Here is a 16193-nt window from a genome sequence, read left to right on the forward strand (position 1 = left end):
GAAATTCTTGGCGTTTCTTGGCCCTTTACACCCTTTGGGAGCATTCAGGAATCTGCAGAAGGGCCTTTTCTGGTGGGCTCCTGGAGCTCCCAATAAGAGCTGGGTGAGGACCTTCACTTTGTGAGGGCATTTCATTGTTTCCGAGCTCTTGGAACCAGCTGTCCCCAGAGGCATCTGGGCAAGAATGACCTTTGTCTTTCCCAGAGAAAGTTGGGCTTCCTTTGAATTCCTGGGCAGGGACTCTGCATTGTGCGCTCTGGTGACTTTAGCACATGCTTTCTACTGAAGGAACCGTACTGAGCAAGACGCTTTGTCTGTTTCTCCCCCAACCTCTAGGCTACCAAGTCCTTGCCCCGACCGCCTACTATGACCAGACCGGTGCCTTAGTGATGGGCCCTGGAGCAAGAACGGGCCTGGGCGCCCCAGTGCGCCTTGTGGCCTCCACCCCTGTCCTCATTAGTTCAGCAGCAGCACAGGCTGGTAAGTTGGGAGCATGGAGTCGCTCTTGCCGCACTCCTTAAGGAGTGCCCTTTCTGGGCTCCTGAGCAAGGATTTCTAATTTGTGTCTCACAGCAGCCGCAGCTTCTGCTGGAGGGACTGCCAGCAGTCTGACAGGAGCCACCAATGGCCTATTCCGGCCTCTCGGCACCCAGCCACCACCGCCACCGCCGCCACCGCCACAGCAGCCTCCTCCCCAGCCCAACACAAATCTCCAGTCCAGTTCATTTTATGGGAGCAGCTCTCTGACCAGCACCTCCCAGAGCAGCTCCTTGTTTTCTCATGGGCCGGGCCAGCCTGGAGGCACATCTCTGGGTTTCGGGAGCAGCAGCTCCTTGGGGGCGGCTCTCGGCTCTGCCCTCAGCGGGTTCGGCTCTTCTGGTAAGTGTGGCCTGAGTCTCCTTTTTAATGGCTAGGTTTTTAAGTGGAAATGAATCATGAATCTTTTGATAATTGAGCAGAAAGGAAGGCAGTTTTTATGAATCTGGTTTTAAACTTTAATGTATTTCAATTAGTCTATAGAGTTTTTACAAATGCAGTGCCTTTTTTAAAAAAGTCATCCTATTATCTTTAGAAAGATAAGTTTTTAGTAAGATTTTTCAAGGACCAATACATTTTACATAAACATTGATTATTAGACATCATTGGCTAGCCCCTTATTATTCCTTTGAGTTCTTGTTATTCAGCTGATTTTTCACATAATGGAAAATGATATGTTCATCATGTAATTCATACAGTTTGCTAGTTTGTGATTGCCTCAATTTTCTTCATAAAAATCAGTGTGATGGTGAACAATTCTAAACTGAAGACCCCAAGTCCATTTAAGGAGCCTGCCAAACTGCCTAAAATCCCCTCCTAAGTTTTCCTTTGTCTCTTTCCATAGGAAACACTGTTTAGGAAAAACAGGCAGAACTACTGCCTTACTTGCCTTGATGATCTGTTTGCATTTTTCAAACTGCAGAAAATCTGGCCCTTGCAAATCAAATATTCCCCACTTTCTGAAACCTCAGCAGTCCTGGGTATCTCTGAGGCTGACAGGTGTTCTGCCTCCTTGCTCAGGTTTCCCACTCTTCCCAGCAGATGCCCTGGAGACCCATTTTTGTGGCCTTGTGGACACAGATTCAGGCTGGCAGGGATTGGTCCTAGCCCAGAGACAGCAGATAAAACTAAGGATTTGGCCTAGTGAGCCATGCCCGTTGAATTCATGTGAACAACTCCCTGCCCACAGATCAGTCATGGGACTAGGCTCAGAACAGTTCGCCTTCCCAAATGGCATCGATCTGGGTGTCTGTGTGGGGAATCTCCTGGGAGAGAGTATAGCCTTCAGATCAGGGGCCGATCCCAGCTTCCTTGGTTAACATTGGTGTTTTTGACACCAAATGAGGCACCATTAGCCGATTGTCGTTGCTCTAGGTTTAACCTCCTAGTTTTCAGAGCAAGTTTAACTAAACTACAGCAACTCACTCTACTGTTTTGTAGGTAGTTAAGGGAAAGATTTTCTTAATTGTTTGACCTCAGGGTGGGGGAACTAGCATGAAACAGCCCTCTTAAAAAGGGCTTCCGCTGGCTCTCGGGGTAGAGACAGCCAATGTCTGCAGCACCTAGCCTTGTGTAGTGGAGTTGAACTTTGGAACAGTCACTTTGACAGTGTCCTTTTAAATTGGCTTTTTAATTGCCTTGAACAACTTTGCCAAGCCTACTTCCAGGAGAACTTCTCTTTAGTCCTTATCCATTAAATTTTACATTTTTTTCCCACCTTCTAAAAAAAGGTAACATTTTTCCTATTATATGGTTTTCTTAAATTTGAAATTTGTCTACAAAATAAATTAGATAGCAATTTTTTTTTTTAGGAAAAAGACTGGCAGCTAGGTTGGATGTTACCCCTTTTTTGGCTTAATATATAGTAGGAAAAACCTTTTTCTCCCCAAAATAGGATATTTTGTTGTACCAGCATGTTAAAGTTTCACAATTGTATTTAATAGCTTAGCTTGATCTGTAGCCCACCTTGTGCTCTGCTCACTTTCTTTCCAATCTATGTTCTGTATGTATCACCCCTCAAAGACCTTTCATTGGAAAGCCAAGTACTTCTAGAATACTTGAAGAACTGCCTTATTGGCCCGAATATCCAGCTGAGTTTTCACTGGACAGATTTCATGGTCTTCCCTTTAGCTGGAAGCTGGTAATCTTCTCTAGACCATAGTCTTAGTTTAGAAGGGCTGGATCTGGGGAGGTAGTTGGGGAAGAGGCCACGGGCTGAGCTTGTAGTGCCAGCAGCTCTGCTTACACAATTACACTCTGGGATGCCCAATAGGGAGTGAATCTTCTGTGTGGCGAGAGCATGTGGGAATTTCATCATACTCACTTTGTCCAAATTTCTTGGACATAAAAGAGCAGTGAGAGAGAGGAGGCTGACATAAAGTGTGAAAAAGGAAAGCCTTGTGATAGCCTGAGAACCTGGTGGTAGGGGAGGAAACAAGGCATGGGGCCTTAGAAAGGAGCTCATCATAGTCGAGAGAATCTTAAGAAAGATTGGGTTCTGGAGCTCATCATGAGCTGGGGGAAATCCACGACACTTCTGGGGACAGTGGCATGAGGAATTCAGAAGCCGCTGATATTCGGGCCAATACAGACTTTCTAGATGACAGAGTTTGAAGTCCAAGTGAAAAGCCAAAGCAGATGTGACTGCAGGAGACCACTTGATTTTTTCCCCCCTCTAATGACTATAACTTTTTCCCTGTGTGACTAGAAAAGATTGAAAGGGAAGCTCTTAAGGACTAGTTTCCTGAGATTAGGAAGCTCCCCAAATTTAACCCATTGACATTAAATGGACCATGGTTCATTCTTAAACCTGGGTCAAAGAAAGCATTGGGACAGGAATAGCTCCTGAATGAAGCCATCTAAGTCTGACCTGGTCCCTGAAGCTCTGTCACTCCTTCCTGGGGTGCATTGGTATCCTGCTGAATTGCATAAAGAAATCTGTACAGTTTGTAGAGTAACCATTTTGTCCCCAATGATGTTTATCAAATGATTATTGTGATCCCTCCTGATAGTACTCAGGAGTAGTTGGGGATAGGTTTTATTGAGTTACCACTATATGTAATTAGGGTTTTTTTTATTTCTTCTTCAGTTGGCAGTTCTGCAAGTAGTAGTGCCACAAGGAGAGATTCTCTGTCTACTAGTTCTGAATTGTACAAAAGATCTAGTAGCAGCCTAGCTCCTCCCGTAGGGCCGCCATTTTACAATAGTCTGGGATTTTCCTCCTCTCCAAGCCCAATAGGCATGCCTCTGCCAAGCCAAACGCCAGGACATTGTCTTACGCCACCGCCATCACTCTCATCACATGGATCTTCATCCAGTTTGCATTTAGGTAAAAAAACAACAACCCTTTTTATTTGTATGTATATGTGTGTGTGTATGTTTGTATGGGTGTTTATAATGTGTGTAAACAATTTCATGTTGGATAAGACATTCAGAATTGCTTTTGCTTCTAGAAATTTTTGTAACTTTGAAAATTGTTCACTTTTCTGTCACAACATTGAAATTAAGAGTCTGATGTACAGTTAGGGTCAAGACTTTTCTATATCATATCCTTTTGATGAAATGCAAAAGTGGGGGATTTTTTTTTCATCTGGGGTGTGTGTGTGTGTGTGTGTGTGTGTGTGTGTGTGTGTGTGTGTGTGTTCGTTCAGATTCCCTAAAGAGCTAAATGCTTTCTAGGTGGTAGTGAAATGAGAATTTCATTCTTCAAAGTTTTTATGTGTGAGAAAGGAAAAACTTAGCAGAGGTTTGCAAAGTGGACTGTTGTCTCCTTTCCACATGGGCCCGGCCCTCTGCACCTACCTGACAGCCAGAGTGAGATCAGGAACAAGAAAAGGGCTTTGGGTTTTGTCCTGGGCACACGACTCCTACATTTCATTGTTTTCATTAGTTTGAGGCCTTTGAACAGAATATTTTAGATAATGTTTTATACTCTCCATTTTCTGAAATAAAACAATGGTAGAGATTTAAAAAAAAAATTTTGAGTCTAAACTTTTGATGAAAAGTTTTATTTTTGTACATGTAACAGTTTTATGACTATTCAGTTTGGGTAGTCACCCTAAAAATTATAAATGGGCAGTAATCATTTTATGTTTTCCTACATGGATGTACTTGTCCATGTCAATAAGATTCTACAAATGAATCTAACCAATAGTTAATGATATTTATCTTGAGACTGATTTTCTCTATTTTACAGTAATTAACACTGGAAGGACCAAGCACTTCAATTGATACAGAACTTTTATTATTTTCACTTTGAAATGGAAATTTTCTTCCTGTCTCTTTTTTTCTTTGCTTTGTGGGTTAACAGTATGCTGTGTGATTTGATGTAGCTCGGTCCTTTGTAGACTTTATAACATATACTTTTTCTTGGGTTCAATATTAGGATTGCCTATGACTTCAGTTCATCTCAAAGTAAAACTTGCTATTGAATGCTCTGAAATCCTATTTAATTGTTTTGAAATTTTGTTTTTTAATGTTTCTGAACAGTCTTTGGTCAGGGTACAGAAGAGCTCATGTTTCTATCAAGGCCTTCTGTATACAGAAGTGTTGAATAGGCATATGTCCCAGTCACAACGGAGCCCCCTCTATCAACTGTGGTGGCCCACAGCTTATTTTGGTTCAAATGTTGGGCACACTGGGGGTTGTTCAGGGACTGACAACAACCCACACTGAGGAGGCACTTCCAAAGAACCAAGGAGTTCTCTGCTGGCTTGTCATTGTGTTAATGAATATTGGATTCATTTTTACAGCTCAGGTCCATTGTGGCCTGGCTATTGGCGGCCTTTCATATTGACCACTCAGCCATGCTTTTCTTCCCTTGGGTTTGTCTCTTTTCTGAGAGCTTTGCAAGAGGAATGAGGCGAGGAGCTTTGGCCAGCAGGATCTGATGTCCAGCTGGACTGTGCGTTAGGTTTGGGAGCTCTGTTTTATGCTCAGTTGGTGTAGGGAAGTTTCCCTTTGGGGTTCTCTTCTTTTTCCTTTATGAAGGTGACAAAGCAGATTGGCACTTGGCTCAGATGGGTTGCCATAGATTTCACTCCAGCATGGATGCTGTGGGGGTGGTGCCATCCCCTTTCAGTTCAATATTAGGCAGATACCTACAGTGAGACAAGGAGGCTAGAGTCCCCCAGGGAAAAGAACTGTTAACTCAACTGTCCAGTCCTGTCCTCAAGGCCCGAGATCTCTGCCTTTGCAGAGTAGAGGCTGGACAAGGAGGAGCAGTTAGAGAATCCCTTCCAGGGATCCCCATTGCCACTTTCAGCTTTCATGCTAGTTCTTTTCCTAAAGTTGGACAATTGGAATCGAGCTTAGTGACTTGACCAGGAAGGATGAGCACACCACCGACCAGGAAGCTGGAGGAAATGGGCTTTGCAGCACGCTTCCTAAAGCCCGTAGCCAGTTGAAGTTTCTTGAATTAAGGGGGAAGGTGGGGAAAGTAGGGTGGAAAGAGTAGATAAAACACTTATAAGTTTCAGAGATAAGACTGAAGATAAAATACGTCTTTAGCAAAAAGATTGTGCTCCTTTCAAAAGCAGTTGCTCTGAGGAATTTTTGTTCTGAAAGATCAGATGTTCTGCTCCAATCAGTCACACATTTATTAAGTGCCTACTATGTACTAAGCACTGTGCTAGTTGTTGGAGCAACAAGGGCCAAAATGAAGTCATTCTCTGCCTTCCAGCATCTATCACAAGGTGTGGGTGAAAGGGCAGGTGACATTGTAGCCAGACTTGATCCCTTCCTGTTGCTACTCTGTCAGTTGAGGTTTCCCCCAAACTCTGGAAAGGACATCAAAGAATCTGTGTCTGAAAGAAAATGATGGAAGCTTTATGAGGAATTCCTGGGCTATAAAAGAGACTTTTGAAAGAGTCTCAAGCTGAGTCTTTTGATGTGTTTTCTTCATTTTCTGTGACTTCCTTAGCATCTAAGCAGAAGCAGGCAAGTGTGATGTGATTGTGAAGTGTTAAAAGTATGAAAGTTAGAAAGTATTCCTTTCAAGGAAGTTAATGTAAAATGTGAATGCGAAATTTTAACTCATTGACTGTGCTGAAATTTCTCCCTTAGAAATTCAAAGAAAAAATGCCTGCATTTCCCATAGCGTAGGTGCTTTTGAGACTCCCAAGGACACACATTTCCTTAATTGAATCTTGAGTTTGGCCAAAGGGGAATTGCTTGGGATAGTAAGTCCTGGTGACTTTCTGATGGAAGGAGCGTGTTAATAAATAGTAGATTTGGTGTCTTCTTAGATAGTCAAAAGGTTAAATCCTGAAGATCTCCTAACCCAGTGCTCTTTGATCTGCATGTATGGAAGATGGGGAACAGTGGAAAGGAAGGAGGAGGTTAACCATTACTTACCATCAGCCTCACCTTGTACCCACTCTGGCTGGGCAGCCATGGGTTCTCATGAAACCTCTCAGATCCTTTCCCCCAGACCCAGTGGTAGAGCAATTGCTAATAGAATTGAGGGCGTGTCATCACCTAGAGCTCTGTACAGAGATGAGATCCCAGATCTGGTTTAAAAAAAAAAAAAAAAAGGCAATCCTAAAATAACTAAATAATAACCTAAAATAAGTCCCAGTGCAATAGCAGAGCCATTGGACAGCATGTGAAATTCTTAGTGTCTTATACTGCACGGATGTGCATCTTACCTAGATGGCTCAGCTGGGTTTGAGGTTGTATTCCGGAGTGGTGATAGCCTGCATAGAGCTAGCCACGCACCTCACCAATTGATGGCTTTAGTGGACTGTGATAGAGTTCCATAGCAACAGGTTATTTTGTTAGTATGAAATGTGAATTTTGGAAACCCGGAATGGTCTTTTAGAAATAAGAGATGAGAGTTGGGCTGGGGGAGAGGAAATCAGAGTTGTTTGAATGATGTGTGAAGTCTCCAAAGACCCCTGAGGTTTAGGGCTGTGTTGGGTGGCTGGAAAGTTGGTAGAAATGGGAAAATTGGTCCAAGGAAGGGAATGATGGAAAATGGCTTAAGGCCTTCCAAGTGACAAAGGTGGCTATTGACAGAGACATGGTTAGAGCTTAATTCTCGGAATACTGATGCCAGATCCCGGTATTCTCTCTGGTAGCTACTGGAATAGAGGGACAAAGCCATGGGACCATGACTTGTCCCTCGGTGGCTGCGCCTCTGCCTATGGTCTCATTTAGTAGTGCAACGGGCAGAAAACATACAGTGGAGCTCCAAGACTGAGCTGGGCTGTTCTCCGGGGTTTTTAAAAATATTCTCTCAATCCCTGCGCAGTAGATTGATGGATATTTTTACTTTCACCTTTACAGAATTCATTCTCTCCATCATTCCCCAGAGCATCTGCTAGAATCTTTCTCTTCACACTTTGCCTCCTCTTTCTCAGCTGAACATCTGGACTCTTTCTTTTCAGAGAAAAGCAAGGCATTTGGTGTGTGTGTGCTCCCTTGACTCTCATTCTCTTCCAGTACAAACCCCATTCTGCATCCTTCCTTCCCTGCATATATATCATATATCTTAATATGTCCCTCCCTGTGCCTGTCTCTCTCCTCTTGTTATTCTCAGCACAAAAGCAGCCTCAAGTGTCCCCGCTCCATTTCGTGAATCATCTTTTAATGTTCCTAACTTAAATACAGACCCAAATCTCCCACATCATTTGAAAACCAACAGCAACAGCTCTTCATTAGAACTCACCGTCCTCTTAACTAGCAACTTGTAATCTCTCATACTTTTCTCAGCCAGACTCCTAGAAAAAGCTGTTTGCACATTCTGCCTCATTCCTTTGCCCTCACTTGGTCCTGAGCCCTTGGCAGTCTGACTTCTGACTTCATCACTCAATTAAAAGTACTCTCTCTGACCAGTTACCTTTCAGTCACTCACAAGGCTTGTATTTCCAGTTTTAATCATGATTTTTCAAGACCATACCGGGGATTAAAAAGCAACCCTCCTTCCCAGAAAGTCACTTGTAAGAATTATCACAGCTAAACATTTGCTTTAATAACAGAAAGGAAGGAATATTCTTTCTTCTCCCCTCCGCACCCCCGCTCCCCTCCCCATCACCAACACAATTTGTTGAACACAAAGGCCGCCTGTCAGGGCTATTAAAAAGCTCTATTAAGTAAGATATGAGATTTGATGATATATCAAATGTTATGCATTTGAATTTACATGTACACGTGTGTGTAGGTATGGGGCATGGGGAGGTTTGGGTTTCTTTCCAATTCTGGTATGAATTGTCATGAAGCTCCTTTCCCGTCTGAATAATTGAGCCCGAAAAACATTCCCCTAATATATAACCCCAGGATGAAATTCAACCCTCCAGAAGTGAACTGTGACCTGAAGCTGAATCACAGGATTTTGTGCTCCATTTTGCCAACACAGTGAACCTCTTCTTCCAACAACCACATAATTTTTTTTTGTAGCTACGAGCCTTCTACCACGAGCTTGCAAAACTGCTCTCACATCATGTGATATGAGACATTAGCAAGACCACCTAGTGCATGCTTGGGCAGAGATTTGTGAGCAAGAAAGCTAATTGTTTTAGAGCTTTTCCAAAACCACAAATACAGCACAAGGATATTTAGAATGTCCTGATAAAAATTAGGCCCTCACCCCCAAAGTCCAGAACACAAATACAAAAGTGGTATCCCCCCAAGATTGGCCAGAAAACATCTTGGTCTGAAGTGCCATCATGGGTGGACAGCTCCAAGAAGAGTTGGGCCTTGTGTTGACTATGTGTGTTGGTTTTGATCTACCCCCAGCCTAGGAGAATTCTCCCCGGCTCCATTTTAAGGGTTATGAAAATCCTTAGCCAGAACTTACTACCTCTGTCACCTGGCCTAAGCTCAGGGAATAACTTGGAGCTGACATCCCAGAAGTGCAAGAATTCATTGGACTGGTACAGGTGGAAACATCCAGGAGGAGTGGGGCTGGTATTTGATAGTTCACAGATTGATTACTGATTCTAAAAGAGTAAACCCTTGTCGGAGCCAAACATCCTGCTCTTAGCCCCTTCCCAAAGACTCTACTGGTCCAAGACAGACCTCTCCCTTGCAGGCCTCCTGCTTTCTGTCAGAAGCATTGTCATCTTCTCAGAGTGACAAGCTCATGGCATGGCTGTTGCCCTGGATGTACTCCATCATTTGCCCTTTGTATCTTCAAAGCATCTCCCTTCTTTGACACTTCTCTCCACTTCCACAGGCACCCCCAATCCCTCTCCTTGTCTTTCGCTCATAGCCAGATCTGCCCAGGCTGCTGCCCCTGTACGGTGGCCCCATTACCAGCTTGGATTTGGCCTCTCCTGCCCTCCTGCCCCACTCGGCGCTCTGGCCATGTGGCTGCTTTTCCTCTGGTGCCCCTGGCACTCCCATGTGCTGGCTGTGAGTTCCTTCCTTAACTTTGCATCAGGGAATCCTCCTTTTCTTTTAACCATTCCTGGCACAAGACTTTTCCATACATATCCCTTTGCCAGTCTACCACCAAGTGCAACTGCCCTTCCTTCCAAGCTGCTTTGTATACATTCATTCACTTGTATATGTCTGTACTATTAAGAAGGCTATTGGTGAGCCTGAGGGCTGCAGGTATAGGGCCAGGAAGGTGCTTTGCTGGGGATGGTTTGGCCGAGAAGCCACAACGAAAGCTCTTGAGTGGAAGGTAGTGTATCCTGTCAAGGGTGTAGGAGTCGGCCCACATGCACCCTTTTGGCTTTCTGTGAAGCACTGTGGGCTCACTCTTTCCTTAAGCTTCAAGGACAAAGTCTCTGTCCTTCTTCACACTTGCCTCTTTCTGATCCTTGGACAGCAACTGCCTGCTGGGCCAGATTTCTCTCCCTTCTTTGACATACGCTGCCATCCCCCACTTCATACTTAGGCTTTCTTTGCCTCCGGTTTTCTTCATGTTGTTATCTTCCTACCCCCATCCACATTATCTTCCCACTTTTTGCCCTCTTTGCCAATTGGCTGGATATGCAGAGAATTTTGAGAATTGTCTGAATTTGCAGCTTTTTTTTTTTTTTTTTTAAAGTGATTTGAACATTCTTTTACCTGGTTGGCAATAGTTTGTAATTATTTTGGGGGGAACTATACATTCAGCCATGTAGAGTGACTCTTACTCTTGTTATCAGAGCTTTGATGTAAAGACTTTTTTCCCCCTCCAAATCTCCTTAGAGTTGTATTGGTTGTGGCTATACACAAACTTTTGATGTTGGTGGGGAAGCAGAGAAATCTTTTGCATCACCTATCTCTGCCAAAAATCCACTTGCTGTCCATGGTAGCCACACAATGAAGAATTAAAGCCATTGTCTGAGTGCTAAATTATAATATGAGGGTTACATACAGTCACAAGGTAGGAGCAAAATGAAGAATCCTCTTTTTGACAAGTGTTGATGGGAAAATATCTTGGCAGGAACCAATTTTGGATCTTATATAACTACTTTAAATTCAGAGTGGATATATGTCTTGAATTTGAAAAGTCATTCCATTTACATTTAAAATAAAAAGTGGATGGAAATCAGACTAGCTATCTATTTCCTAAAAATCTCTATAGAGTGGATCATTAAACACAGAGATGTTAGCCTGTATTGTCTAAATAGACTAGTAGGGACATGATGTGATCCAACTTTTTGGGGTTTCAGTTTGTAGTAATACAGTGAAATTATTAGTTCCTTCGTTCATTCTTTGAACCAGTGTACTGACATTGGCCTCCAGTGGGGTAAGAAGGACCATAATGGATCAGAGATTCAGGCTGTACCACTGGATTTGTCGAGAACCCGGAACAATAGCAGGTGCTCATAGCTTAGAAAGTCCTGCAATCTCATTTTTCCAATGAGAAAAAGCAAGTAAAGAAAGAAAGAGTAGCATGGGAAAGCCCATGATTTCGGTTGTTCGTGTTGAACAGTATTTTGATCATGAAAGTAAAGGTGTCAAAATGATATATGCTTTTTAAAATGACAATGGTCATCGGTTTGCTTGTGGGCCAGTGTCTAGTGAGACTGGTGCGGGAAAGAAGATACCTGTTCATTTCAGTGGAACAAGTCTTGGAAAGTGACAGTGATGTTTCTATCTTTGTATATTTTGTTTTTATATCTTTGGGAGCTTTTCATTCTCCCCAAGTCCCTGTTAAGATGTTGCAATTGTTGTTACTTTTGTAGAAATGTGCTTTTTTTTTTTAAATATCACAGGCTTTGGTAAAAATAAGGGTGTGGTTTTTGTTTGTTTTTTGTTTTTTGTATGTTATTTAATCCTCACATGAACCCTTTGGAAAGCATTTCTTTAGTTTCAATTATATTTACTTAGTTACAGTAACAAATGGTAGAAAGCATCTTGCCCTTATGGTGCCTGCAATTTTTCTTTTTGTTTCCTTTTTTAAAATTGTTTTAAAAACAATTAGTAGTATTACTTTTTATTAGTAGTATTTTATTAATTAATAGTATTTATTAGTAATTAGTAATTAGTAGTACTTTATTTTTCCAAATACGTGCAAAGAAAGTTTTCAACTTTTACCTTTGTAAAAACTGTAGGTTTCCATCCTTGTCAGCTTCCTGAGAGTGCAGTAAATGTGTCTGTTCTGTAATATTCAGAAAACAGGAGTTATATTTGTAATTTCCTTTGATAATCTATTCATTCCACTGTTAAAAAGTCTCATTGGGCAAATTTCCCTTGACAGCAATGACTTCCATTTATGAATCTAGAATCTCCAGAAATCATCTTCTACAGGTCCCTTATTTTATAGGTAAATTCTGAAGTGAATTTACTGTTGGGGCAATGAAAGCCTAAGTATGTTGGGATTCCAGAAAGCAGTATTTGAACCAAGGCCTCCCGCTCCAAGATCCCATGCTTTTCCCACTCCCATTGCTCTTTGGAGAAGAGGTATATCAATGGTATCTAAATGGGGTCACATTTAATGACTGGCTGGCCACAAAAATTTTTGACTGAGGTTGTCTCCCCGTTTCCCCCCAACTCTCCCTTTCTCCCTCTCTTTTTTGGTGGGGAGCAAGGGGGTGGTTAGAAACATGTTTTTTCCTTGACGCTAAACTTTTGAGCTTTTTTTGTTTAACCTTCATGGAAATCCACATTGGACTCTATTCAAGCTCTTCACATTTTTCAGGCATATTTATTGAATCCTTCAATTTCCTGTGCTCATCTTTGTTTTCATAATTTATTTATGGAGTCTTTCATTAAATTTCTCTTCCAAACGTGTTCACATCCCTTATTACTCTAAGGCTCAAGATCAAGTTTGCTTCTGTAATATTAATAATTGCTAGAATTTCTATAGAACTTATGATGTGCCAAGTATTATGCTCAGCACTTTACAGTCTCTCATTGGCTCCTCACAACTAACCTGGGAAGTGAGTGTTATATATACCTACAATTTGTGGTATACATTAATTTGCTTTGTATGGGGTAGAGCCCAGCATTAATTAGATAATGTAAAAAAATTTTTTAAAATTAGATAATATTACAAAATCTATAAAAATAGAGCTTTTGGCACAATGGATCAGGAACACCGTTTCCTAAAAGGCTTCTCCTGCTTAACAAGCTTTCTTGGAGAGTCCCAAAGACTGGGGATTTAATGGGAACTGAGCCTGAATTTTTAGATGATATTGACTCACATGTATGAAGTTTTCTATTTTGTTTTTTGTACTTATTTTAAAGACTGCTTTCTTTTGGTTTTAAATCCAGGGTTTCTTTGTCAGTGTTAATTAACAAAGGGTCACAAAGTCATGCAACTAGTAATTATGTGAGGCTGGATTTTAATTCGGGTCTTCCTGACTTCAGACCTGACGCTCTGTCCGCTGCATAAGAGCCGCTAGTTGGGGTAGATTGGAGAAGGAAGAGACCTGGGTTCAACATGCCAGTTGGAAGTCAGTATAGTAGTCTTCCTGTGGGGCCATAAGGATCTGAACTTGGTTAAAGAACTTTGAAAGTGGAGCCATTCTGGGATCTCAGATCAGCGAGACATGACAGCAGAGTGGCTGCTGAGGGTGCGGGGGTGCTGCTGCAGTGACTCCCATTACTCTCTCACAGGGTGGCTGAAATCAGGCAGTGAGTGACTTGTGACACCTAGCATGTAGCCAGGCCATGAAAAGGAAGTGTACTTAATGAACCTGAGTTGCTTTTGGGGGAGGCATCATATTACTCGGCTGTGTTCTATACAGCTAGATTGGGGAGGAAAAGTTCATCTCTTGCTCAATCCTATGGCTTTCCCATTGTCTCTAGGATAAAAGGGCAATCCCTCTCTGCAGTCACTGTGGCTGTCTCATGGCCTGGCTCTTCTGGCTTTTGGAATTGTGGCTTTCCTTCAGAACTCAGCTGATGAAATAATCGTGTCTCTCCTTCAAGAGGCATTCCAGTTTCCTTTATTTGGGATGTTTTAAATTTGTTTAGGAACATAATCTTCCCCAGTACAGTGATTGTCTCACTTGATACAGAGTTTGGCACAAAGGAGATGCTTGTGAATCGGCTGATTTATTGGTGTTTTTATGTCCCTGTGGATTGCACAATGCTTGGTACCTAGATGCACTGAGGCTTCTTGATCAGTATGGGTCGGACTAGTAGATAATCTTTGAGATTTTGTCCAACTGTGAGATTCGACAATCCTGAGATTCTGTGGAGTCAGGACAGCATTAGGGATGCGTCTGAGGTTCCTGAGCTGCCATTGGAGGACTGGGCAGCACTTGGGAGCCCCAGGGAAGGACTCATGTTTTCTGAGATGCTGAAGCAAACAAAAAACACTCTAGCCCCAAGAAGGCCCTCAAAAAGAGGGCTTTAAAACAGCTGGAAGAGGCTGTTTGACTCTGGGTGCCAGAAACATTCCATTTTCTTTGAAATTGGTAAAATTGCCACTTTCTTGATTAGAAACATCAATGAACTTTTCCCAAAAAGGTATGGAGTGGTGAAGTGAGGTTGCGGGGGGGGAGGGGGGGTAGATGAAGAAGAAAAGCAGGTGGGTTTTTAAGCCTTTTAATTCTTTATATAAAGAAATTGGCTTGATTTTTTTTTTTTTTTTTTTTTTTTTTTCCTTCTTTAATTTGACTTTAAAAGTCACAAATTCTTCCCATCCCATTCTGGACAGTGGGAAAGCTTCAGCCAGAGTCCATCTAGTGAAACTCACATAGGATTTTCTAATGGAGTGCTTCAGATAACTGAGGTTACAGACATAATTTTGAACCAGAATCCTTCTGGATTTTGTTACTTTTTCTATAACTTAAGAAGGCCTTTCCCCATTCCTTCCCCGCCTCCCCCTGTCCTCTTTTTAGCAGACATTTTTTTTTCCTCAGTAGCATTTCGTTTTTCCAAATACATGTAATGATAGTTTAACATTCATTTTGTATGAGTTTGTATTCCAGATTTTTCTCTCCCTGAATCCCCCCCTCTCAAGACAGCAAGCAATCTGATATAGGTTAAACGTGCAGTCCTTTTAAACACATTTCCCTATTTGTCATGTTATGCAAGAAAAATCAGACCAAAAGGGAAAAAACCAAGAGAAGGAAAAAGCAAAGTGAAAATAGTCAGCTTCCATCTCCATTCATAACCCTCTAGATGCACACGGCCGTTTGCATCCCAAGGCCATTGGAATTGTCTTGGAGCTTCCCGTTAATCGACAATTCTGTGGGAAGATGAGGGGGACAACATGTAAGTGACACTGGCGGCGAAGAAGACTTGCTAGCAGTGAGATGATTTCTGACCTAGGATCGCCAGGAGCCCTAAGTTTAATCTGCTTTTCCTTCTGCCTCAGATGAGGGATTCCCCATTGCCTTTGGCTGAGATTCTCTATTCAATGGCAGATAAACAAGGCCTTTTAACTCTTTGTAATCCATGTATTTTATTTTAGGCATTTAAACCCCAACTGTCAGAAGAGATCCCTGGGCTTTACCAGCTTTTCCTACCCATGAGCCACAACACAAAATAAGCTTTAGGGCTTCCACATTTAGCCGTGTTTGCTGGCTTGCTCAGCTCCGCTCTTCATGAGGCTTTCCCAAATAGTCTTTAATTTTGTTTCCAAGTTTAGCTCTTTGTCACTATGAACCTTCAAACTGTGAGGGCTGTAGTAGTAAACAGAAAAAATTTCTTCAATGATGGGCTGCTTGTGAAGAAAAATTAGCTTGTTTCCTAAGAACCATATAGAACAGTTTCTGCCTCAGATGTGTATAGGCGGAGTCTTATTCTTTATTGAACAGACCCTTATCTATATGTTGTCAACCACACAGTTTATGTTGTAGCAGCTCCTTAGCCTGGGTGGTTGGACCTTATCTGGAAATATTGAAGACTAAAGTGACATCTAAGCCTCCATCCTTGAGAGTTCATGGCTCTTTGAGGAAAAGGAGTAGAAAATACAGGGGTTATGATCAATCAGAAACTTCTGCCTCCATAAGTGAAATAGCCAGATTGAATGGTCTACAGCAATTGGGTCTCAGGAGGAACAGCCCTATAAAGTCCAGAATAGACTACATAGTACAGGCCAGGTCTGCATATACTTTTCCCTCCCATACATTTTAGCTCATGTTTATCAAAAATTTCCTTCTTGGGCCAATCGGGGTGCAGGATTTAGACCATTCAGGATTAAAGAGGTAGTCCCTTCCTCCTTCTTTCTGATGATCCAGTCTCTGGTGATAGAACTATCATCCTTGCTGAGACCATCTTGTTTCTATGTATCCTTGGTCCCATCCCACTCCTCTCATCTT

At 42.2% G+C, this 16193-nt stretch overlaps 1 protein-coding gene across 11 annotated transcripts in view; it reads left to right on the forward strand.

Moving 5' to 3' along the window:
• Nucleotides 1–16193, forward strand: part of PUM2 (pumilio RNA binding family member 2) — a 79677-nt gene that overhangs the window by 47682 nt on the left and 15802 nt on the right. For 8 of the 11 annotated variants that reach the window (XM_031949583.1, XM_031949585.1, XM_031949586.1 and 5 more), the window contains 3 exons: nt 337–480; nt 574–879; nt 3626–3865. In XM_031949583.1, the coding sequence (XP_031805443.1) occupies nt 337–480; nt 574–879; nt 3626–3865 (690 nt within the window). The remainder of the gene's footprint in view (nt 1–336; nt 481–573; nt 880–3625; nt 3866–16193) is intronic. The other 3 variants (XM_031949589.1, XM_031949590.1, XM_031949591.1) reach the window with 1 other exon arrangement.

The sequence above is a fragment of the Sarcophilus harrisii genome, chromosome 2 (genome assembly GCF_902635505.1).
Source record: "Sarcophilus harrisii chromosome 2, mSarHar1.11, whole genome shotgun sequence".
Lineage (NCBI taxonomy): Eukaryota > Metazoa > Chordata > Mammalia > Dasyuromorphia > Dasyuridae > Sarcophilus > Sarcophilus harrisii.